This window comes from Prionailurus bengalensis, chromosome A1, assembly GCF_016509475.1.
Source record: "Prionailurus bengalensis isolate Pbe53 chromosome A1, Fcat_Pben_1.1_paternal_pri, whole genome shotgun sequence".
In the NCBI taxonomy this organism is placed as follows: domain Eukaryota; kingdom Metazoa; phylum Chordata; class Mammalia; order Carnivora; family Felidae; genus Prionailurus; species Prionailurus bengalensis.
Window position 1 is genome coordinate 102,239,844 of NC_057343.1, and position 26,320 is coordinate 102,266,163.

Below are 26,320 nucleotides of genomic sequence, written 5' to 3' on the forward strand. Positions count from 1 at the left end.
ATACATTTGCTTATTTTGAAAACGTTAGGGCACTTTTCCTCCAAAAACATCCCAATTCATGTTCTCCCCAATCAAGTTTTTAACTCACAACTTTGTAAATCTCGGTTAATTAGCTTTTAAATTATAAATACTCTTCTGATACTATACTAAAACTTGACCAGTGATAGTTTCTTAAAGTTGCAGTGTAGAGTTAGTAGACATCAAAACAAAACAAAACAAAACAACTTTTCCTACTCTTTCTTACATTAAAATCCCTTGTACTTTAACAAGATCATTTACCTGTGCATGATTTTGTAAATACATGCATTGGTGACTGGGAACATAACTGGTTTACTGAAACAGATTTTCAAATATCGCCATATTTATTACCTAACAATTAGGTCATAATAATTACTGTCACTACAGTTTCATCAGAAAAAAGGTACTGTGTTTTTCTCTTTTTATTTTTTTAATTAATATAAAATTTTTATCTATCTATACCTATCTCTATCTATCTATCTATCTATCTATCTATCTATCGAAGGAAAGAGACAGTCTCAAGCAGGCTCCACAGCATTGTGAGTGCATGAACCTTGAGATCGTGACTTGAGCAGAAATCAAGAGTCAATGCTTAACTGACTGAGTCACCTGGGCACCCCGTGTGTTTTTCTCTTTTTAGTATTGGGAAGCTTTCAAAGGTCATCCTGGCAGAAATGAATTTAGCCAAAATACGTTTTTTACGTGAAAGCTTGAATTTTATTATTGGTAACAAATAGGAATGAGTAATTATTTCACTTTTTCTTTCTTTAAAAAAAAAATTTTTTTAATGTTTATTTTTGAGAGAGAGAGTCAGAGCACGAGCACAAGCAGGGGAGACATGGGAGAGAGAGGGAGACGTGGAATCCGAAGCAGTCTCCAGGCTCTGAGCTGTCAGCACAGAGCCCGATGCGGGGCTCAAACCCACGGACTGTGAGATCATGACCTGAGCTGAAGTCCCATGCTCAACTGACTGAGCCACCCAGGCGCCCCTATTTCACTTTTTCTTAAAATAGGAGAGACTCTGTTTCCTAGAATGTCTGTCTTTCTTTCTTTCTTTCTTTCTTTCTTTCTTTCTTTCTTTCTTTCTTTCCTCTTTTTTTTTTTTAACTTCATTGCACTGTTAAATGCAAGAGGTAAAAGTGAACATCTTTGTCTTACTCTCAGTCACAAATGGAAAGCATTCAGTCTTTCACCATTAAATATGATGGTAGCTGAGAGTTCTCTTAGATGTCCTTTACCAGGTGGAGGAAGTTACCTTCTGTTCCAGATTCGCAGATGCTTTCTCCATCTCTATTAAGATGATGACTGGTTTTTCGTATTTATTCTGTTACTCTGATGAGTTACGTTGGTGGATTTTAGAATGTTAACCTGAACTTGCGTCCCTGGGCTAAATTATCCTTGATTGTGGTGTCTTGTCCACTCTTAATCCCTAATGTTCCTCCTAGTCCCGCAAGGATGTATTGGATATTCAGTAAGCACTTGTTGAATTAAGACAGTGAGATTTCTTACATGATTTTCTATTCTTGGAAACCTTTGAACACATTTGAATAAATCAGTCATTTAATAAACCAAAATATATTGCTACCTTATTGAGCGATCATTTCACAACCACTTCAATTAGTAGGAGTGTAGGTGATGACTCAGAAGGAAGTCGAAAAGCTCTTTGACAGTCCTTTCATTGAAGAGCTTCAGAACGTGTTTATTTTTACATTCCGTATATAGTCCTAACAAGCTTGATGATCTGGTTCTCTTGCCTCCTACAGATCAGAAGCAACAAGCCAGAGCGTAGGAGATACTAGAGATTGCTAAATTAAGAGTATAAAGATTAACAACTGTCAGTGGCAGAGAGGGGAAAAAAGGCATTGTAGGAATAATTTTAAAAGCTTAGTAGCTGGGAACTCTTCATGTCTTAATTGTGGTTCCAGGCTCTTAACAGCATAATAAAAGCAGCGTAGAGCACAATAAAAGTAGCATTTTTGAGTTGGAATACACTTCAGTGAGCTTCTCATTGACTATTTCTGAACTTGCTTTCTGCTTTTACAACATGTGAGGGGTAGATCTGACACATGCATCCGGGACTGGCTCTGGCAAGAGTGGCTTCCGCCAAAATAGTGATTCCCAGTGGCAAAGGGAAATTTGTAAGTTGGGTGGGTGTGTGTGTGCGTCCCCCTAGTGGGACCTTCATCACCTCACCTTTGTCACATAACATAACCTGATCATGAGAGTGAAACCCGGGGTCTCACCCCCACTCACAAGGAGGGAATTAGATGGGGTGGGTGCACCCGAGGTTGAGAATCCTGGCGGGTGAGCCCAGCGTGATGCTTGCCTCAGGGTTATTAAAGAGAGCAGTCTCTTCTGTGTTAAAATAAAAATTGAATCTTTCCTATGTGACAGGCATTTCTCTAGGCCCCGGAAACATGAGGCTAAGACGCGCAGCCCCCGTGTCTGGTGCGGTGTTGGAGACCCACAGTGGAGCACTGTGTATAATGTAATGAGCTGCAGTAGAGGTGTAACCAGGCTACACAGTGAACGTCCAGGAGAAGGTGCAGTGAGGGAGAACATTGGCTCGGGAAGAGTTAAGTGTGCGAATGGAAAAAATGAACACATTGCTGCAGTTCTTGAAGACACAGAAAATGCTTAAAACTGCTTGTTGATTTTCCAGGAAGGGCAGTTTGGGATTCAGGATGAGGAAACAATTAAAATCCTTCTTCTTTCCCCCCAGATGGTATACCTCAAGTTTACTATTTTGGCCCGTGTGGTAAATACAACGCCATGGTGCTCGAACTGCTCGGACCTAGTTTGGAAGATTTGTTTGACCTGTGTGACAGGACGTTTTCTCTGAAGACTGTTCTCATGATCGCTATCCAGCTGGTAAGGCAAGCAGGCGGCTCTGAGGCTGATCGAACCGCCGTGCGGTTCGTTTGGTCCCACGTTTATGTTGAAAGGTTAAAGTCTGTTCTCTTTACAGAACGCGTGACCTCATGAAGTTTCTGCTTTTCCTCCCATTGTCTTTTTAGGATGCAAATAACTTAAAATAACTGAGCCAAGTGTATTTTATTTGGGTGGAAGAATTAATATGTTAACTGCTTTCAGATCAGAATGCTGAGCTTGAGAATGGTTTCCAGCCCTCTTTGCATGTCACTGATGAGTGCTTAGGAAAGAGAGCCCTCGGAAACAGGGTTTATAATGTTAGTCATAAATTCTAATGGCCTAGAAAAAGAAGAAACAATGGAAAGTCTTATAAATTATTGAAATCTCAGGGAGCCTATGGGAAAACAGCTTAAGAGGATGATTTAAGGTAGTTTTGAAATCAACTCCAGTAGTATGTTCCAGAAATCTCAAAATGGTTTTTCTCCATTGACTCATTAATTTATCCTATGGAACTGTTCACATATGTACTTAAAGCTATTTATGCAACGATGTTTGTCATAAAATGGGAAACAACCGAAATGGAGAGAAATAATAGGGTTAGTTGAGTAAATTATTCATAGCCATAAAATAGTACCCAGCCATTAAAAAGTGTGTATTAAAAGAATGTCTTATAACCCGGAAAATGCTCGTAATATATCATTAATGAAAAGTGTAGGTCATAGAATATTGTATACCGTGATCCAGAATTTGTTAACAATCTAAAATGGCCTAAGTGGCTATATGTTTACATTGTGTTGTTGTCCATTATTATCACTAAATGAAGCAATTTTATTTTCTTATTTATAATGTCCTATTTTGTGACAGTGTGTACTATATTACTATATTGTGTGAATATAACATATAGTATGTATACATTAACTATATACTATATATCGTATATAATATATACTATATTATGTGAACGTGTACTGTATAATCATTAGAGTGGTATCCCAAAGTTTTCTGGTTTCAAGATCTTTTAAAATGTTTAATACCTAAGGAAAGACATGAGTAAGTTATAAAAAAAGAAAAAGAAAGATACCCCAAAGGGTACTGTGTTGTTTTCATTTAACAGTTTAGACTCTAGGTTTCTTTAATATAACTATAAAAGTTGCTTGGTGATTGGAATAATTGATAAGAACAAGTTGCAACTTTATGAATATGTCTGTTTATACGTCTCAGTTCAAGAGTTAGTAAACCTTTTTGATTGTCTGAGGTGGCATCATCTGTAAGTGCTGACTGAATCAGGCTTACCAATATGAAAGGCATTCATGAAATTCAAATACTTGATTTATAAGTGATCATAGTAATACTGAAAGCAAAGACTTTTAGGCATAACTGTATATATATTTGAGAAACTGTAGACTGATACCATGTTATTTTTAAAGGGTTGAGACAGTTTCTGATTTTTATGTTGTTTTCATTGTAAGAATTTCATCTTGTGTCTATCATGCTTTTTTATGCTAGTCAAAGCCTAAAATAAAACATTCTTTCTTTCTGTTGTTGTTTTTGTGAATCAAGATTTCTCGCATGGAGTATGTCCATTCAAAGAACTTGATATACAGAGATGTAAAACCTGAGAACTTCTTAATAGGACGACCAGGAAACAAAACCCAGCAAGTTATTCATATTATAGATTTTGGTTTGGCAAAGGAATATATCGATCCAGAGACAAAGAAACACATACCATACAGAGAACACAAGAGCCTTACAGGAACAGCTAGATATATGAGCATAAACACACATTTAGGAAAAGGTATGTGTACCTTTTGTAAGTATGGAATTTGAATTCAGTGCCTGTGCAAACAGCGCGAGTTTTTATTTGTTATTATGGTTCAGTTTTGGGGGGCTTACGCTTGCTTCTGTTGTTATTTTTATTTATCCCGTCTAGCTAGAGTTTATATTTAATAAAACTCTTTTAAAGTAAGGTGCCCTAGAGTAAATGAACGGTAAATTTCTTATTTTACTGTGTCTGTTTTTTATATGACAACTCGAAATGTTCAACTTTGATACATTTAGGTTGATGCATTTGATAATTTTTATTAAAGAATATGAGAGAATCCTTAATTGTGGCTGAATTTAGTGTGTGAAGATTCTTGATTGAGACTGTGGCTCTCTGATAACAGCTAGCCAGGGAGACATGGCATCCTGCCCAGTACATTTAATGCTAAAAGTACATACCTTAGTGGTTTTCTTCACTGTAGAAACTATATGACTTCGAGCAAATTATTTAACTTTTTTGAACGGGGTTCCTTATTAATAGAAAGGATAAACTAAGATCAATCTCACAGAGTTCTTAAAGGCTTTTTTTTTTTTTCCCCCCTGTCCAGAATCCAGTTCAGGACCACGCATTTCATCTACTTGTCACATCTCTCTAGTCTGTTTTTATCTAGAACACTCCCTTGCTTTTCTTTATGTTTCACGGCCTTCATATTTCTGTGGAGTACATACAGGGTATTTTATAGGCTGTCCTCAATTTGAGTTTGATCATTTCTTCATGACCATATTTGGATATGCATTTGTTGCACAAATACACAAGTGCTGGGTTGTCAGTGCATCATGTCAGGAGGCATGTGATGTCACTTGGTTGCAAGTAGTTTTGGTCACTTGCTTAGGGTACTGTCTGCTAAGTTCTTCTACCTACCAGTTTCCTATTTTCCCTTTGTAATTAAAAATAATTTGGAAGCAGATTTTTGAGATTATGTAAATATAAGTATGTTGTTCCCATTAAATTCTACCCACTGGTTTTAGCATCCGTCAATGATTTTCTAATTTATCATTCCTTGTGTGTTCATTGGTTGATAATCTAATGTAACCAAAAGCTTTTACTTCTTTTCCCGTTTATTCACTTATATCAGTGTGGACTCTGGACTCCTAGTGTACTGACAGCAGTATAGTACCTTACTGTCAGTATTTATTTTGATACTCATACTGTCCCACATTTGGCCACTGGTTGTTCCATCTGGCTGACTGCTCTGTCTTTGTGGCTTGTTCTCACGACTCTTCGAGAACTTCTTTACTTTCTGGTGCAATGAGTTATTGTAGATTTACCTTGTAGTTTCTGTGCTCTAGCCCAGAAGCAGACATTTCTTCCGAGTAGCTCTGGAGCTCCTTTTATTGGGTAATGTTAGGTAGAAACCAAGATTTGGGCACTGGGTATACTCATTGCTACTGCTGTGTTATTGCTGGCCCCGTTGGTGGCGGAACTGAGAAATGCGCGTGTGTCTATGAATCACATGTACGCACAGATACACACATGCACATATGCCTGCACACGTATGTGCATCTATGCATGTATTAATGCCTATCTAATAAGAATCTTGAGTTTATATTGATAGTTGTAATTTCATTCCAACACCACAAAGTAGTGTCCCCCTTTTCCACATTTGTTATTCCCTTCTCTTGTCTGTATTTTTCTGTCTTCTGGGCCGACAGGGAGAAATCTGGCTACCACTTCTCTCTTTACTCATTTTTAGAAGCCTACTACGATCCTCAGAATCTAGTTTCAGAATTGGTAACTGATAACAGTATGTCAAGCAAGCTTACCAAAATTAACAGTATTTGTACTTAATTTACTGAAAAGTTCATTAAAAAAAATTTTTTTTAACACTTATTTATTTTTGAGAGGCACAGAGAGAGCAAGCAAGAGAGCACGAGTTGGGGAGGGGAAGAGGGAGAGAGGGAGACATAGAATCTGGAGCAGGCTCCAGGCGCTGAGCTGTCAGCACAGAGCCTGACATGGGGCTCAAACCCACAAACTGTGAGACCGTGACCTGAGCCGAAGTGGGACACTTATGAGCCACCCAAGTGCCCCCAAAAGTTCATTTTTTAAATTGAAATAGAATTTACATTGAATTAAGTTTATAACATTTGAGTGTATGATTTGTAGTTTTTGACATACGTATACACCTACATAAGCCCCAACTCTGTCAAGATTTAGAACATGTCATCATCTCATACACTTCATTCTTGCTCTTCCCCCACCGTCTCCCAAAGGAGCCATTGCTGTGATTTCTATCATTAATCTAGCATGGTTTTGTTTTTTTTTTTAAGTTGTAGTTTTTTGGTGTTTTTAGTTTTTAGTTTTTTATTTTATTTATTTATTTTGAGAGAGACAGAGCACAAGTGAGGGAAGGGCAGAGTGAGAGGGAGAGAATCCCAACTAGGCTCCCCACTGACAGTGCAGCGCCTTATGTAGGTTTCAAACTCACAAAACTGTGAGATCATGACCTGAGCCGAAATCAAGAGTCACTGACTGAGCAACTGACTATGCGCCCCGTTCATCGATTAATTTTGCTGATTCTATTGCTTCATATAAATGGAATTATCTGGCTTCTTTTGCTCAGTATAAGGTTAGGGTTTGTTTTTTTTTTTTTTTTAATTAATTTTTTTTTTCAACGTTTATTTAATTTTGGGACAGAGAGAGACAGAGCATGAACGGGGGAGGGGCAGAGAGAGAGGGAGACACAGAATCGGAAACAGGCTCCAGGCTCTGAGCCATCAGCCCAGAGCCCGACGCGGGGCTCGAACTCACGGACCGCAAGATCGTGACCTGGCTGAAGTCGGACGCTCAACCGACTGCGCCACCCAGGCGCCCCTAGGGTTTGTTTTTCAAGTATCAGTAATTTGGTTCATTTTAAGGCTAAGTAGTATTCCGTTGCATTAATATACCATAAATTATTCTAATGTTGATACACATTTTGATTATTAACAGGTGTTTACTATTATGAATTTTTAAATCTTTCAGTGGACATATGTTTTCAGTTCTTTTGGGCAGATACTAAGGTTGGAATTACCGTGTCATGTGGTGGGTATTGTTTAACTTCATAGGAAACTGCCAGTCAGTACCCCAAAGCATTCATGCCATTTTCTGTTTCCACCAGCAGTAAATGAGAGTTCTGTTTGTTTCATAGTATTGACAGCTTTTGGTGTTAGCCTTCTTTTTCCTTCTAGCCATTGGAGTAGATATGTGGTGGCATTTTGTTTTGCTTGACTTATGATTCTGAGCACTGTTTCTTGTGCTTGCTTATTGGCCATTTGCTTATCTTCTTTTGTGATGTGTGCCATTTTATTGTTGATTTGTAGGAATTCTGTATATATTCTGGATATTCATTCTTTCCCAAATATATGGACTGTGAATAGATTCTTCTGGTCTGTGGCTTGCCTGCTCGTTTTCTTAATGGTGTCAGTAGATGTGCACAAGTTGTGAATATTTGTGTGGTCAGTTATTTACCAGTTTTTTGTTTTAGGATTGCTACTGTTTGAATCCTAAGAAATCTTTGTCCCCGTGAGATGCAGACATTTATGTTTTCTTCTACCATTGAGAATATATTTTTGTATGATGTGAGTTAGAGGCTGAGGTTCTTTTTCTGATGTCATATTCTTTCCCATTGAGTTACTTCTTTGCCTTTCTAAAAAAATCAGTTCTGGGTTATGTTTTTGGTGGTTTATTTTTAAGTCTTGCAAACCATGGTCAGTTTTCATATCAGAGAAAGACTTAATTCTCTGCTTTTATTTTACTTATTTATTTATTTTTAAATGTTTATTTATTTCTGAGACAGAGAGAGACAGAGCATGAGTGGGGGAGGGGCAGAGAGAGTGGGAGACCCAGAATTCAAAGCAGTCTCCAGGCTTGAACTGTCAGTACAGAGCCCAACAAGGGGCTTGAACTCACAAACCATGAGATCATGACCTGAGCCGGTCAGTCGCTCAACCGACTGAGCCACCCAGGTGCCCCAATTCTCTGCTTTTAGATTGCATTGCTGACATCTCACAAGGAAGAACAGACAAACATAAACCAGTCAGTACTTACCTGGCATCAGTGCCCACATGTACCCTAAAGACATACTTTTTGTACAAGACCTTAGGAGTCATCTGACCCAGCCTTCAACTCGTGGTCGTAGCTTCTTCTCTATCCATTCTTCCCAGACTTATCTGCTCTTTACTGCATGTCCCTGCTTCTTCCTCTCAGTCAGAACAAGTGGCACTTGGAATTTTCCCTGACAGCCTCCTGATAGGAGAGCCATGGTATTTTTTTGTCTTCAGGTGTCTGAAATGCCTGAAAAATGTAAATTTGTCTTTCTTTAAGAAAAGTTTCATGGATCTAAAATTATAAAGCACACGTTGCATTCACGTGGTATTTGGGGGAGGGGTTGCGTTTCAATAGCAAACTTTCACGATAGATTTAAAATAAGATTGAGGAGATACACAACTTTCAGGATTGTGTTTGATGTTACAGTCAGGCACACCTGTATGTATATGAGCTGTGTCTGTGAGAGATTTTCATTTTGTGGTAGTTGCTAACAGCCTATTTTATAACAACTAACAAAGGTTCACCACCATTTTATTGTGAGACATGAAGTCACAACTTCCTTATGGCCCGATGTTTTTTTATCTGAACAATGGTAAATGTAACAGCCTTCTATTTGTAGAAATGGCCAAGTGAATCTGATATGTTTGTCCTTGTTAGGAAAAGCCTTCAGAGCTTGGGAAATGGCATTTAACTATTGTAGTCATCTCTTTTTCCTCCTTTTTCAGGAAGAAAACATAAACAAAATATTTCTCGGGCAGGTACTGCAAAGAACAAAAGCTTTAATCCTTACTTTATCCCATTTGTAGAAGCCCTGCTTCCAGTCTCCATGTAGAACTCGGAAGTAGATGGGCAATGTTAATAGTGAGAAGATTTGTTTGCCAGGTTATGTGAGTTCCTGTTTTTAAGAAATTAAGAGTAAGCTAAAGTCATGTGAGTTTAAATGCTGAAGAGTTAAAGCATTTTATAAGTGAGATGGCAGTGAACACGGACTTAGTTGTGTTGGGGCGTTTAGAGCACTTGGCTTTGTGAGGAGTCATGAGTAGATAAAAAAGAAAAAGTGGTGAAAATGTGACCTTTTAGTGGCGGTTTTTAATTTGTGTATATATAATTGCTGTCTTTCCTACTCTGCCTGGACTTTGGTGATTACATTTAAAGCCTTCTTATTCATTGCTTTATTCTTGTGTATTTAAGGACTTTGTACACACAGGAGCATTTCGAAATAGAGAATTTGGTCAGACGAACATTTGCGCAGATTTATAAGTACTTTTCCTTTGTGGAGATCAGTGCACTGTTCCAGGTTTAAAAAGGAAAAAGGCGGAAGAAGAGTGTAACATCACATTGTGGAATTTTAGCCTCTTTATTCCTGTGGTATAGATCTTTTGATCTTAACTGGGTGATTAATATTCGGAAGGAACAGATGTAGTGATTCTCTGGTGTACCTTCTCATACCTTCTTAAGTCCTTGTTTTGGATGCAATCTCACTAAAGCTGTGTGTGACCTGACTTTCTTTGGTCGCCTCTTGTGGAAGCCTTCTTTACTATTTTCATGTCGAATTGTTATTTTAAATTGTGTCTGCTCACGGTCTCCTTTTTAATATCTTTCCAAATACCTTTTTTTTTTTTTTTTTTTTTTTTTGGTCAAATGCTTTGAACCTCATTTCATAATCTTCCTTTGGATCACTCTTTTCCCTTCATGAAAAGGCAGCTTTTGTGGAAGTCATTTGAAATTAAGTAAATACCCTGCATTTCTCTTTAGTAGGTAGCATTAGAATTGTCTTGTTTTCAAAATTATTATGGAGTATTCATTAATAAAGAGACTAGGCTTTGAGGAATAAACTTCAGTTGCTTTGCAAGTGTTAATCCGTGTTCTGTAGAAGAATTAACATTTCAAGCCACTACGTGGTAAGCTCTGAATAAGAGCGAAGGGATCACAGAATTTATGGTTTTACAAAAATGCCTTCTTTCTGTGTTGTCATCTTAGGATGTGATTCATTTAATTTCTAGGTTAATTGCCCAAATTCCTGAGGACAGCTCTTTTAGCCTCCCAAACAGCTTTTTCGCAGTTTAGAAACATGTATTTACGTTTTATAATTATGTTTTAACAGTTTAAAAATGTATTGCACAATCCCTTGCTTTCTGAAGCATGATGAGCATAATTTACATTCTCTGGGTGATTCAGCATCATAATTTTTGGATGATTACTATTATATAGTGATGACCTCAAGTTTAGTTGAGGACGTATACCTTGAACTAAATAAGTGTAGAGAAAACGCGTTTAAATAGTAGTGTTTTTTTTTTTTTAAACAGATGTTACTTTTTTTGAACAGTTATTTTTTTTTAAGAGCAGTTTTTGATTCATACCAAAATTAGGCAGAAGGTACACAGGTATTCCTTATATTTCCTGCCCACACACATGCAGCGCTGTCCCCACTATCAACATTCCCCACTAGAGTGGTACATTTGTTATAATTGTTGAACCTGCATTGACACATCCTTATCATCGAGAGTCCATAGTTTACTTTGGGATTTCCTCTTGGTATTGTACATTCTATGAGTTTGGATAAATTACAATTTTTTTTAATGTTTGTATTTATTTTTGAGACAGAGACAGAGCCTGAGCAGGGGAGAGGCAGAGAGAGAGGGAGACACAGAATCCGAAGCAGGCTCCAGGCTCTGAGCTGTCAGCACAGAGCCCGACACAGGGCTTGAACCCGTGAACCGCGAGATCATGACCTGAGCTGAAGTCGGACGCTCAACTGACTAAGCCACCCAAGCGTCCCTGGATAAATTTATGACATGTGTCTACCATTATAGTATTATACAGAAGAGTTCCACTTCCCTAGGCATCCTCTATACCTAATCATCCTTCCTTCCCCACCAACCCCTTCCTCCCTCCAAACCCCTGGCAACCACTGGTCTTTTTATTTATTGTCTCCATGGTTTTACCTTTTCCAGATACCATATAGTTGGAGTTAAGCAATATGTAGCCATTTCAGACTGGCTTCTTTTACTTAGTAATATGCTATGCTTTTAAGGGTTCTGCATGTTTTTCCCTGGCTTGATAGCTCATTTCCTTTTAGTGCTGAGTAATATTCCATTGTCTGGATCCTCCATAGTTTATCCACTCATATACTGAAGGATATCTTGGTTGCCTGTAAGTTTGGCATTTATGAGTAAAGGTGCTGTAAACATCCATGTGCAGGTTTTTGTGGGACCTAAGCTTTCAACTCTCTGGATAAACCCCAAGGAGCTCAATCCTGCATCATATGTCGAGAATATGTTGTAAGGCACCCCCAAACTGTCTTCCGAACTGGCCATACTGTTCTGCGCTCCTACCACCGATGAATGGGAGTTCCTGTGGGTCCACATTCTTGCCAGCGCTTGGTATTGTTAGTGTTACACATTTCCACCATCCTAACGGGTTCCTGGGACAAGCTCCTATGTGGAAAAGGGCTTTTCCCCTCCACAATACCAAGCAGTTCTCAGCCACCAGTAGCATGTCTGAGAATTCAACTTAATACTGGCACTATCTATGTGGAGAAAGCATCAGATCCCAAGGTTAAAGATTCTGTCCTGTAAGACTGCTCCCCTCCCCCTCTTCTGGACTCCAGTTTCAAGCTCTGGGCTATTACTGGTGCTTCTGACTGATCAGCTACAGATTAGAGGTTCTAGCTACCTCCTCCTTAAGTTCAATTTATTTGCTAGAATGGTTTCATAGATTCACATTTATCAGTTTATTATAGGATATGATAAAGGATACAAATGAACAGTCAGATGAAGAGCTATGGACAGTGAAATCCCAAACAAAGGAGCTTCTGTCCCTAAGGGGCTTGGGGCGTGGCTTGGTGGCACATGGGAGTGTTCTGTTTCCCCAAGTGTGGAAGCGCTCCCAAAAGGACCAAAAAGCTGCCCTCCTGGGTTTTTATGGGGGCTTCATTACATAGTCAGGATTCACTAAGTCCATGGCCATTGGTTGATTCAATCTCCAGCCTCTCCTCACTCCCTGGTGGTTGGAGGGTACAACTAAAAGTTCCAAACCTCAATAATCATATGTATGGCCTTCCTGGCAATCAGCCCCTGACCTTGGGTGGGTCCAAAATTTACCTTCATTAATAATAAGACACCCATTTCACCTTTCTGGTTCTGAAGTGTTTTCAGGAGCTATGGATGAAGACCACATATACCTGAGAAATATATTTTGGTTATCTGAGTGATGAAATATATATTTCTTGTAAATCATTATTTCAAGTAGTGTTATCTCATTGTTGTTTTAATTCGTGTTTCCTGATGACATATGATGCGTATGTACCGTCTTTTCATGTGCTTATTTGTCATCGATATATCTTCCTTGGTGAGGTGTTTTTGAAGGTCTTTGGCCCATTTTTAATCAGGTTGTTTGTTTTTATTATTTTTGATTTTAAGAATTCTTTGTATATTTTGGGTAGCAGTGCTTTATGAGACGTATCTTTTGCAAATATTTTCTCCCAGTCTGTAGCTTATCTTTTTATTCTCTTGAAAGTGGCTTTAGCAGAGCAGAAGTTTTAGTTTTAATGAAGTCCACTTCACCAGTTATTTCTTTTATGAACATGCCTGTGCTTTCATATCTAAAGAGTCATTTCCAAACTCACAGTCATCTAGATTTTCTCCTACATTATATTCTAGGAATTTTATAACTTTTCATTTGACAGGTCTTTGATCCAGTTGTGTTACTTTTGTGGAGGGTGTAAGATCTGTGGCTAGATTCATTTTTTTTATATATTGATATCCAATTGTTCTAGTACTGTTTGTTGGGAAAAAAAAAACAACCTTTCCTCCCTTCTGTTGCCTTTGCTCAACTGTCAAAGATGAGTTGACAGTATTTACGTGAGTCTGTCTTTGGACTGTCTTTTCTCTTCATTGATCTGTTCGTTCACAAATACTGCATTGTGTTGATGACTGTAGCTTTATAGTTAGTCTGAGTGTAGTGTATATTTTAATAGGGTTTTTTTTTTTTTTTTTTTTTTTTTTGGTATTCAGATGTCTTTTAGCCTAGTATTTTTTATCATGTGTAGTGCACCTATTGCTGGTGGTACTTTGCTGTTCCCTTCTTTTGATTTGCTTCATTTGATAGCCAAACTTACTGGATTTTATCCAATTAAGAGAACTGGATTTGAAGAAGACTTCTTCAGGAATTGCATGCATGTGCTGGGTCCTGTTGCTCGGGAAACTTTGTTTTTTGCTAGATTAGGTATCTGGACTGGTGAGTTGTTACTGCAAATTGTCTTATATATTTGTGTCTTTTCTTTTCCTGAATAGGTTCGTGTTTTCATTTAACAATACAACCATTTTAATTATGTAATCTTGAAAAAACATTAATGAGCTCCATGAATCTTAAGGAAGAAGAGTATTTATTTATTTATTTTTTGGTGGAGTGCTGGGGAAAAGTAATTTTTAACTGTTTAGGAGGAAATATAAAGTGAAACTTTTACTTGTTTCTTTTTTTTACTTGCTTAAAAAAATGTGAACAGGGTGTATATAATAAGGGCCAAATTACCTTGGGAGTTTTTTTTTTCCCCCATGAAACAGAACTGTTGAAGGTCTGAAAAGGTATTCGTTCTTTAGTTACTGTGTTTCCAAGATAAAGCCTTCCCTATGACTTATTACTCACCACTCACTATGTGGTGAAATTTACTTCCTGACTAGTCAGTGGATGAAAGAACACAAGTAAAGAATTAGGAGGAGAAGGAACATTTCAGACTGAGTTTCAGTAGTGGTTAATTTTACTAGCTTGTTTTCATGGCTTGAGTTTTTAAATACTGTGTAGGTTTTGAGACTAATACTGTTCTTTGAGACAGTCATATAGGCAAGATCTAATCATCACGGCTTGTTGACACCGGTAACTAAAACTTCCAACTTTGGATGGAATTTAGAGGGAAGTGCTTTTTATAGTGAGTTCTTCTCCTTAACAAAGAACACACTACTGTAGGGGTCAGTATTTATGTATCATTTGGTCTTTTAAACTGCATGCTATATAATATGCAGGTCTTGCCTATGTATTGATAAATTTTCCCCTACATGTTTCACATTTATTGATGCTGCTGAAAAGGGTATTATTGCTTTTTAAATTTGTTTTCCAGTTGCTCGTTGCATGCATAGAAATACATTTGATTTTTATATATTGACCTTGTATCCTGTAACCTTGGTAGAACTCATGCACTAGTTCTAATAGAGTTTTTTAGGGGTAGATTATTTAGGATTTTCCACATATACAATTATATGGTCTGCAGAGAAAACTGGTTTTACTTCTTCATTTCCAATCTGATTTGAATCCAGATTCAATCCAATCTGAATACCTTTTAATTTTTTTTCTAGCGTTTCTGTACCAACAAGAACTTCCAGTACAACACTGAATAGATAATGTGAGAGTGAACATCTTGTTTTGTTCCTAATTATAAGGTTGCCTTTTCCATGTAAGAATTATGTTAGTTGTAGGTTTTTCATGGAAGTCCGTTGTCAGAATGAAGTTTTTTTTCTATTTCTTGTTGAACAAGTGTTCTTATCATAAATGCATGTTGTGTTTTAATAAGTAGTTTTTCTCTATCTTTTGAGGTGATCTTATGATTTGTATCTTTTATTAATAAGGTGAATTATATCAGTTGGTTTTTGAATGTTAAACCAACCTTAACTTCATAGGATGAACCCTACTTAGTCATGATGTATTATCTTCTTAAGGATTTTGTGTCTGTGTTGAGGAACATTTCTTGTATTTTCCTTTGCTTGTATTACCTTTGACTGGTAATATCATGAAGGAAATAAGAGTTTGTGTAGAGTTGGTATTATTCCTTAACTGCTTAATATAATTCACCAGTGATACCATCTGGACCTTTGGTTATATTTTGGGAAGATTTGAAATTATAAATTAAATTTCTTTAATTGGCATAGCGCCGTTCACATCTTCTTTGTAACTTGTAGCTTTTACGATACTTGTCCATTTCTTCTAAGTTGTATGGAGCTGTTCACATCTTCTGTGTCACTTGTAGCTTTTAAGATACTTGTCCATTTCTTCTAAGTTGTTGAATTTATTGGCATAATGTTAGCTCATAATATTCTTTCATCATTTGTTTAGTGTGTGTAGGGTCTGGCCTGATGACCCTTTGTTCCTCCTGATACTAGTAATTTGTATTTTCTTTTAGGTTAGTGATAGGATCAGTTTTATTGAACGTTTCAGATAATCAGCTTTTGATTTGGATGGTTTTCTCAATTGATGGTCTGTTTTGTCATCACTGGTTTCCTCATTTATCATTATTTTTTCCTTTTTTTTTTTTTTTTTTTTTTTTTTGGTGTTATTGGCCCAGACATAGGTAAATGAGTCAGAATACAGAGTCCTGAAATGGACCCCTACATAGAGGTCAATTGATATTTGAGAAGGTGCAAAAGTAATTCAAGGGGAAAGGATAGTATTGTAAAGAAATTGTATGATAATAACTAGATATCACTATTGACAAAAAAAATGAATTTAACCCCTTTTACCCCACAGTGAACAAAAAGAAGAAAAATGACTTCAAATGAATCACAGATTTAGATCCAAAACTGTAAAATTTCTTTAAGAAAAAATAGGAGAAAATCTTCGTGACCTTAGACTAGTCAGAGACTCTCAGGATACAAAAAGCTCCAACAAGAGGCACCTGTGTGGCTCAGTCGGTTAAGTGGCCAACTTTGGCTCAGGTCATGATCTCACAGTTCATGAATTCAAGCCCCACTGTCTGTCTCTCTCAAAAATAAAGGAATATTTAAAAAAAATTTTTTTAAAGCATAAACAAACACAACAACAAAAGCCCTGATAAATTGGGCTTTGTCAAAGTGTGAACTTGAAAGCAAGCTATAATTTGGGAGAAAATGTTTGCAAAACTTGTTGTATGAGAACAACTTGTATCCAGAATACACAAACAACTCTTAACTTTCTGACAAGACAAACAGTACAATTAAAAAAGTGAGTAAAATATTTAAATATTCACTTCACAGAAAAAGATGTATGAATAAGCAGTAACACATGAAACAGTGTTCAAAAACATTAGTCACCAGTGAAATTCAAATTAAATCACAGAGCGCTAACCCCTCACAGCCACTAGCATGGCTAAAATATAAAAGAGTGGCCATGCTAAGTGTGGGATGGGCACTTACACGACTGGAATTCTCTTAGGTTGTTGGTGGAAACAGAAAATGGCACAACCCCTTTGGAAACGGTATATTTGTGTCTCATAACGTGAAATTTACACTTTTCCATATGAAGCAATAAAAGCTTCATAAAAGCTTTATTCACAAAACCCCCACCTGGAAGTTATTCATGGTCCATCGGTAGGTGACTATATACATATATTGTGATATATTACTCAGCAGTAAAAAGTAATGAACCACCAGTGCGTGCAAAACATAAAAACATGATGTTGAGTGAAAGAATTTGGGCCCAAGGGTCCATACTATATGATGCTGTTCATATGAAGTTCTATAAAGAAATCACATTTAGTGTAGGCCCCCAGAAGCGGGTTAGTGGTGGTTTGGAGACGGGAAGGGGAGAGTAACAGGCAAGGGGGCATAAGGGAACTTCTTAGAGTGCTGGAAATACTTCTTGATTGTGGTGGCTCGTATGTGTGTGTGTGTGTGTGTGTGTGTGTGTGGTTAACATTTTTTAAATGGATCCTTATAATGGGTGCATTTTATTATATGGAGATTATGCTTCAATCAAAGAAGTTTCATTTTTAATGCTTACCAAATCTGGCTGTATTTCAGAATCACCTGCTAAGTCCTTTCAAAATGCACATATTCTTCTAGCTCCTGTCTTAGCCCAGGAATCAGACTCCATCGAGAGGCCTTGCTCACTTGAGGTTTTTAAAAGTTTCAGAGGTGATTCTGATTCTCATTGGGACTTTAGAAGTAAACATTTTCCTTTGCATGACTCTTTATTCTTAAGGTTCCCAGGATCTAATAAGGTGAAATTGTATATAAAAAATATATTTCTGGTTTTTTTTCCCATGTTATTCACATCCCCACTTTTATTAAAGGCTACAAAGAGACCTTAAGTCTCTTTTACTTATTTTGAAAGTTTTCTATTTTTAATAGCTTATGCTTACATTGTTACAATAGAAAATACCAGCAAAAAAGAAAAACTAGCCATTATACCAAAATTTGAGTATATAAAATGGAAGGTGAAATGTCCTGTGTCATCCTCCAATCTTATAACCCTGATTACTAACGATTTGATGCATATTCTTCTAGATATCTTCCTTTACTTCTAGGAGAGGGACACATAACTAGTATTATGTCTTTTCAAATGTTCATTTTTATATTTAAAATTTTTTAAGGTTTATTTTTGAGAGAGAGAGGTGGCGGAGGGGGAGGGGTAGAGAGAGAGAGGGAGACACAGAATCCGAAGCAGGCTCCAGGCTCTGAGCTGTCAGCACAGAGCCCCACGCGGGGCTCAAAACCACGAACCGCGAGATCATGACCTGAGCTGAAGTCATATGCTTAACCGACTGAGCCATCCAGGCGCCCCTTTTCATTTGTTTATATTTAAATAGTATGCTCTGTGGCAGCCATTATACAGAGTCCTGAGGACAGTGAGCCAAAAGACATCTGCCATCCTATAATGTCCCGTTTGGTGGGAGGATAGATATTGACTAAAAAATGACACAACATATATACGCAAACTGTAGGAAGTGTTACAGAAGACAGTTATAGAATGGGATTGCATAGTAGAAATGATAACCTGTTCAGAGTCATGCTTTGAAAAGTTTTGTTTTTCAAAACCGCTGCTTAGATAGTATGATGATTACTCATTTGGATAAAACATCTTACCCATGAACATCCTTTTAGAATTAAACTACTGTTTTTGCCTCTTACTGTTAGAGTTTTTATATTATTTTTTTAAAGCTTATTTATTTTGAAGAAGAGAGAGAGAGCAACCATGAACAGGGGAGGGGCAGAGAGAGGGGGAGAGATTATCTCAAGCAGGCACCGAACTTTGAGCACAGAGCTAGACTCAGGGCTCAAACTCATAAACGGAGATCATCCATGACCTGAGCCCAAATCCACAGTCGGATGCTTAACCGACTGAGCCACCCAGGCACTCCTGTGTTTTTTTAAAATAGTAAGAAATCTTCATAATGTAACTTCAGTGACAAAAAATTTCACTCAGCAAATATTCATAAGTACCGTTCTGAATCTTCATCTGTAATTGTCACTCACTTATGTGCTGTACAACATTTTGTTGCTAAAACAACAGTAGCAATTTGCAAATGGCAGTTTGTTCAAAGCAGCACATTTTTGGTGGTGGCAGAGGGGTTATTAATGTTGATATGTGTCAAACATGGGTGCTTTAAAAAGTATATTACACAAAATCCTAATTGCACTTAATATTAATGGGAGAGTGTATAGGATGGGTGTTTTATGCTCCTATAAGTTCAGGAAGTGCAGGGCTACATTTTATCTTTAGGTTTTTCCAGACCTTTTAATATGTTACATCCTGGGTCTTTAGGATAGAGCTACAATACACAGTGACCCTGTATTTGACCATGGAACCCTTTCTGCCTTGCTATATACTTCTTGGGATAGATATCTAAGGAGAGAAATGAATGCCCAGTAGAGTCTTTAGAAAAAGAGAATTGTAGGGCCATGTTTTAAAGATGCACAGGAATTGTAATGTTAAAAACATTGTTTAACCGGATGTGATTTGTTGCTTAAAAGCACTAGATATCTTATATTTATATACTGAACTATGGGAGTTAATTTGTATGTAACAAAAGAATCAGTTCTCCATTCTTACATCCTTAACTGGGAATAGAAAGTGAAATTGATGTTTCTCTTACATTTCAGAACAAAGTAGAAGAGATGACTTAGAAGCTTTAGGTCATATGTTCATGTATTTTCTGAGGGGCAGTCTTCCTTGGCAAGGTTTAAAGGTAATTGTTTTTGTGTTTCCTTTTGAATTTAATAAATTGGTGCCATGTTAAGCTTCTGTCCTGCAAGTGGTTAATTTTAAAATTACCACCTTGCCAAGATTTTTTTTTTCTTTGTGTTTTAGGCTGACACATTAAAAGAGAGGTATCAGAAAATTGGAGATACAAAACGAGCCACACCAATAGAAGTGCTGTGTGAAAATTTTCCAGGTAATGAATGACGCCACACTGATACATGTGCTTCTATGCAGAAAACCAGAGCGGTTAATTTTATTGCTCAAGTTTATAAATACTTTTTCTTCATACTTAGATGAGTTCACAGTAGGACTTAAAAGATGTCACCATTTGATGCATAGACCACAGGGTCAATTTTTAAATTGCTTTATTAAGATGGTATTAATAATAGAAGAAAGTCCCAACTTTTAATAGTGTTGACCGGTATCAGCCAAAATATCACTGACATACTTTTACTAAGTTAAAATATTTGCTGAGAAATGCCAACTGTAAAGTTTTGGCGTACTTTGATAGTCACTTGAGTCTCCGTGCCATGCTCAAAAGGGGGGTGTGATTTAGTTTTCGAAGTACATTAAAATCTTACCAACCTTTCTACTCTTAGGCTAATGTTACCTGGGGGGGATGGGGTTATGAAAATAGTTTTATTTTCATGTAGATTCTTGACAGTTCCGATTAAGCCAACCGAAATTCACTTGAGATTCCTAAATCAATTAAGGAATAAGAATAATGTGTTACTAATGAATTAAGCAAAATGTGACCCAAACGTGAAGATAAAAGACTGAGTTCACAGCTCGCTTCCATATTCACAGGCTCTCCTGCACAGGGCTGGCCTTCTGGTGGTAGTCGTAGCAGCCACATAACCTCAGGTAGCCCTTCCTCAAGCTTGCTTATATCGTTCTCAGACAGCAAACTTTAATTTCGTGTTTTTCTCCTTTGCTGTAACATCTAGAACTAGTAGGTTAAAAACAAAAATATGGGTTGACCCTAGCAGTATAGGTGTAAGCAGATTGGCCGTGTGTTATTAGGAATTTCTGTACAGGCTTCTGCAGGAAAAAATGGGGTGTCAGAGTAAGTTAACCTGGTGTAATTAGCTGGAAGGTGGAATGGTGAGAGTCACCCTGTGAGGACGGTCCTTGCTGGGTTCCGCTCTCACCACCCATTGGGCTGGGCGTCATCCTGTTCTTACTGGATCTGCACTGGATCAGAAAAGCACCCAGAAGTAACTTTCCATCTGTTACTACAGTGAATTTCTGTATCCTGATGGTGAAACCCTGTTTTACTAATTGCTCACCATTTTACCTCTTCACTTTCATGGCTTAAAAATACATGTCTCGAAAACATTTGGGAATTACAACGGCATGGAGAGATTTATGTATTACCAAAATAATTGTTAGATGACCAGAAATCCAAAGAAGAATTAAACTGTGTTTCTGTGTTCTATTTCTGAGATCTCTTAGCTTTATTTTGCTAGGTCAGTTGGTTAGAATTCTGTACATAGCCCAAGTTCAGAATTTGAATCCTCTCTGGGTCGTTTAGTGTATGTGACTAAAAGAAATCCAGCAAGGTAGTGCAGATACTTTCATATATAAACCAATTCCTACCACTATTTTCTTTTTTCTTTTCATTTTGTTTTGTTTCTTTTCTTTTGCTTTCTTTCCTTTTCCTTTCCTTTCCTTTCCTTTCCTTTCCTTTCCTTTCCTTTCCTTTCCTTTCCTTTCCTTTCCCTTCCTTTCCCTTTTCTTTTTTCTTTTCTTTTTTCTTTTCTTCTTCTCTTCTCTTCTCTTCTCTTCTCTTCTCTTCTCTTCTCTTCAGCTTACTTAATATAATTGTTTGAACTGAATGACTGAAGTGCCCAAGGCTTTCTTTGCTTTGAATCCCTTCATCCAGTTGACAAGTTAAATGTTCAGTTTCTCAGAACGTACATGTTTCCATAATATTTTTTTCCTACCAGTATTTTAAATAAATTAGCTGAGTAATGTGCTTGTGTTTAAATAATGATACGTTATTTTTAATTCAACCTTTAGTACAAGGTTTCTCTTCAAACTAACAATGTAAAATAAAAGTTTTAGCCCTTCCTAATGAAATGAAGCAAATGTATTTGTTAAATGAAACCTCTCGTTTTTCTTTTGACCGTATGTTTTTCTTGCCTTCTCTTCTCCTTTTTAACTTCATTTTGATTAAATGCCTAAAATTTGAAATTGCGTTAGAATGTTGTTACTGTTTTTGTGTTTTTATAACACTGTGCTTTTAGATACGATATTTTATTATCAATAAGTACATAGACAGGTGTGATCAGAATAATTTTTATTCCTTTCCAGAAGAAATGGCAACGTATCTTCGTTATGTAAGAAGGCTAGATTTTTTTGAAAAACCAGATTATGACTACCTAAGAAAACTTTTTACTGACTTATTTGATCGAAAAGGATATATGTTTGATTATGAATATGACTGGATTGGTAAACAGTTGGTGAGTACTTTATTCCTGTATAGTGAAAGATTATTTGTAGTACTTCATTTTCCACAGTACAGCTTCTTCAGTGAAAAGAGTGGAGACAAATACCTTTTTTTTAAAAGATTCATTTTAATGGACATTTTAAGTAGCCCCATACTAAAATTATTCCTTGAATTCTACAAAAATCCCACATTAGGACTCCTTACTTTTTATTTTTATTTACTTATTTTTTCAAAGTTTATGTATTTATTTTCTGAGAGAGAGAGAGAGAGAGAGAGAGAGAGAGAGAGAGCACAAGCCGGGGAGGGGCAGAGAGAGGAGAGAGAGAGAATCCCAAGCAGCATCTGGCTGTCAGTGCAGAGCCCAGTGAGGGGCTTGAACCCACAAAGTGTAGAATGACCATTTGAGGCCAAACCAAGAGCTGTACGCATAACCGACTGAGCCACCCATGAGCCCCTGGACTCCTTGCTTTTTAAAGTAATGAGTTACTTTGCACTTTTCATTCCTGATTTGTTCTTTAAATTTTTTTTTAATGTTTATTTATTTTTGAGAGACAGAGCATGAGTGGGGGAGGGGCAGAGAGAGAGAGAGAGAGAGAGAGAGAGGGAGGGAGGGGGAGACACAGAATCCGAAACAGGCTCCAGCCTCCAAGCTGTCAGCACAGAGCCTGACGCGGGGCTTGAACTCACAAACTGCGAGTTCACGACCTGAAGAGAAGTCGGACGCTTAACCCTGGGCCACCCAGGCACCCTGTCATTCCTGATTTAGTTCTTAATATGAAATATATATTTTTTTGCATAATGTCCCATTATTTTAAAAGATCTGTTATACATTTTGCTTATTTCAGCCATTTCTCAAAACATTTGTAATTTAAATTTGTAAGTTCTAGCTATACTAGCAGTTTTAGGCTATGTCTTGAAATAGATACTTAAAAATTGGAGTGTGTTTTGTGTTTTTAAAACTGTTCTAAGTTTTTATAACTTAAGAAAGTTTATCTTGGTTATAACTAGGATTGGTGATCACTTATAAAGGGACTTGTCATTAAATTCTTTATTTTACTTATTTGTCTTTATTTTATTATTATTTTTTATTTTGAAGAGAGAGTGCACGAATGGGGAGAGGGGCAGATGGAGGGGGAGAGAGAGAGCGGGTCTCAAGCAGGCTCCATGCTCAGTGTGGAGCCTGAGGCAGGGCTCGATCCTACAACCCTGGGCCCAAATCCAGAATTGGCCGCTCAACTGAATGAGGCACCCAGGTCCCCCTAAATGTTTTCTTTGAAGAGGCATCTTTTAAAATACTTATTCTCACCAGTTTTTTTTTTTTTTTTTAATAAGTATGAGTGTCGTACAAGATTTTCTTTACTTGTGGCTCACTGTTAGTGAATTTTTATCCGTATTTGGAAGTACCAAACTCTCAGATTCACATGTTTTTGAACAATGGCTTATTTAAGTGTTTAATCTATATTTTTGTTTAATCCACAGTGATTTGATTGTATGTGGTATCTATGATGTCAGCCTGAATAAACTGTGCTTAAAGTATTTATGTTAAGTTTTGAAATATATTTGAAAAATAAAAATTTTTATAAGTCTCTCCTGTGCCAGAATATTGACAGTAAGCCAGTTCATGACCTTATTTAAAAAAATCTTTTCCTCAATTTTCTTAAAATAATTTATTGTGTTTATACATTAGCTTTGAAATTGAGAGACATGCACACATACACTTTCATTTTTTTTTTGATATGATAAAGTAACCTAAAAGTAAAGACAGCATTAGAAAGTCTTGTATTGATGTAAAAAAGTGAATACTTGATAAAATATCTAAATATTTTGAAAACCCTCTAAAGAGTAGCTGCGTTTCCCTTGTGTTAGCTTGTTATTTTTAATGACACAGTTCAAGGATGGTATCTTTTCTTCAGGCTTTAAGTGTTTTTAGTTTTTCCTTGATTCCCTTAAGCAGCTAAACGATTTTAAGTGAGACTTCTGAAATAGAGGGTATTGATGTTAACTATTGTATTGTAGCCTACTCCAGTGGGCGCCGTTCAGCAGGATCCTGCTCTGTCCTCAAACAGAGAAGCACATCAACACAGAGACAAGATGCAACAATCCAAAAATCAGGTTTGCTGCCCTTTCAGATTTGAAATGTGTAGATTTCCTTCTGTACTACCTTCTGAGAGCTTGAACATATTTGGTGGTTTACCATGCCCAGATGATAGCTTTATATGTGTGTGTATATGTGTGTGTGTGTGAGCGTATACACACATGCAGATAGATACCGAAGGATTGAAATACCTATTTTTTCTTCAATAGACAAAAAACAGATTATATACACACCCATATTAAGGATTGGAGATACATAGATTTGCAACAAATAAACCTACTCTTTACTGTTTACTAGTTTCCCTGTTCACTAGTTTAAAAGTCACATGAAAATGTGTAATCATAAATTTCTAATTAGCGGTATAAGTTGGTATAAACTTTGAGAATATTTGATATTCGATTAGAATGAAAGTATTTGGATATGCTGTTGGAATAAATAGTAATAGCGGTTGGTATTTCTAACTATAGTCTGATTTAGTGGAAAGTAAGGAAAGTAAGGAAAACAGTGTGACCTGTAAGAAGTTGTTGTGTAATGAGCGGTTAAGAGCTCACTCAGTCTCTGGAATTGGGTAGACCTGGATATGACTTGATCCTGGAGAAATTACTCTGTCTTTCAAAGCCTCAGTTCTCTCTTCTGTGAAACAGAAATAGTGATTGTTAATTCCTAGCATAATAGTAAGCATTCAGTAAACCTCCTTTCTCAAGGCTGTTATGATTATTATAATAAACTCATAAATAACTATGTTGCCAAGCAGTGTAAGCTCGATCACATGAAACATACTAATATAGTACCATGAAGGATCACTGAGTATGTGGCATTTATAGAAATTTCATGGAAAAGGTGGCTTTTGAGATGAGCCTGAAGAATGAAGGGAATTTTTAAAGGCAGATGAGGCACAAGGCCATTTTGGGGGAGAGTAAACAGGATAAGATATGAAGCAGAAGTTGAAAAATGTAGAGTTTGAGGAATAGTGAGCTTTGCAGTTTGCTTGGAGCCCAGAGTAGGTTTGAGGCAAAGCGTAGAAGATAAACGGGCAGCGAAGAGTGTGTGTTTCCTGGGCAGGGTAATTGAAAGCTGTTGAAATTTTTGTGAAACGAAGCTTTATTTAACCCATCTTTGACCTGAAATATTTTGCTAATTTGGGTCTTTAGAATTTTCAGTTATAATCCTTTCTGGGGAAGGATCATGTTAACACATGATCCTTAGCCTTTCTTCCTCTTCTGTCTTTTATCCCACTGGAGTTCCATTGAGTTAAACAAGAGATGAAAATCAAACGAAAGAACACAAATTATTAAAAATCATAGCAAAATAAAGTGCTCCATTTAGGGGATATTTAAAACCATTATGCTTTAACATACAGCCACGTTAAAAAGAGTAGTTTTACAATTTTGCCTTAGAAAAATTGGGACAAGAAACGGTCTTCTATAGAAGTTACTTCGTATATAAATTACTACTCGTTGATAGCTTGAATACTCTGGTAAGGTGCTGCCTATAGAAAGAAATGGCTCCAAAGTCCAAACTTAGGGTTGGTGTTTTCTAAATCACAATTAATTTCTCATTGGGATGAAGAGCAGTAATTCGTGTTCTCTGGAAATCACTACTTGAGCTATTAGGTATCACAGTAAGTGAAGTTCTTATTGTCGAGTACAGTTAGATTGTAAGTATTTTCAAGTTTAAGTTCTCTATGGTTTAGACTTGTCTTCCTAGCTAGATTGTGAGCTTACTGGAGGTAGGAACCATATTTTGTGTGTGTGGAGTCCTTGTTGCACTAAATGTAGGGAGTTGAGTTTTGTTTTTTGTTTTGTGTTTTTTCAGGAAACCCGTTAGGGTAGCTTATATATTAAACTTGAAACCTGGCTATGCAGACTGTCCTCATAATGGAAAACTCAAAAACGTTTCCTAAATACCTGAAGCAGTAGACAAATATTTCAGTCCTATGAGAAACCCAAAGTTGACAGTCGCAAAAGAACGTGAAATTGAACGGCTGAAATGTTGTAATGTCCCCAGATGCACAGTTTGTAACCTGAAGTCGATGGTTGAAGTTGCGGGTTTCCTGAAATTTTAGACACAGTGTCACGCGCACGTG

The 26,320-nt window shown here is 37.0% G+C and overlaps 1 protein-coding gene across 19 annotated transcripts in view; it reads left to right on the forward strand.

The window, feature by feature from the left end:
- The window catches only part of CSNK1G3 (casein kinase 1 gamma 3), a 105,136-nt gene that overhangs the window by 54,672 nt on the left and 24,144 nt on the right, over positions 1-26,320 (forward strand). For 10 of the 19 annotated variants that reach the window (XM_043586378.1, XM_043586424.1, XM_043586469.1 and 7 more), the window contains exons 5-10: positions 2,741-2,889; positions 4,450-4,684; positions 19,588-19,673; positions 19,796-19,880; positions 22,004-22,152; positions 24,156-24,251. In XM_043586378.1, coding sequence (XP_043442313.1) covers positions 2,741-2,889; positions 4,450-4,684; positions 19,588-19,673; positions 19,796-19,880; positions 22,004-22,152; positions 24,156-24,251 — 800 coding nt within the window. The remainder of the gene's footprint in view (positions 1-2,740; positions 2,890-4,449; positions 4,685-19,587; positions 19,674-19,795; positions 19,881-22,003; positions 22,153-24,155; positions 24,252-26,320) is intronic. The other 9 variants (XM_043586388.1, XM_043586478.1, XM_043586520.1 and 6 more) reach the window with 1 other exon arrangement.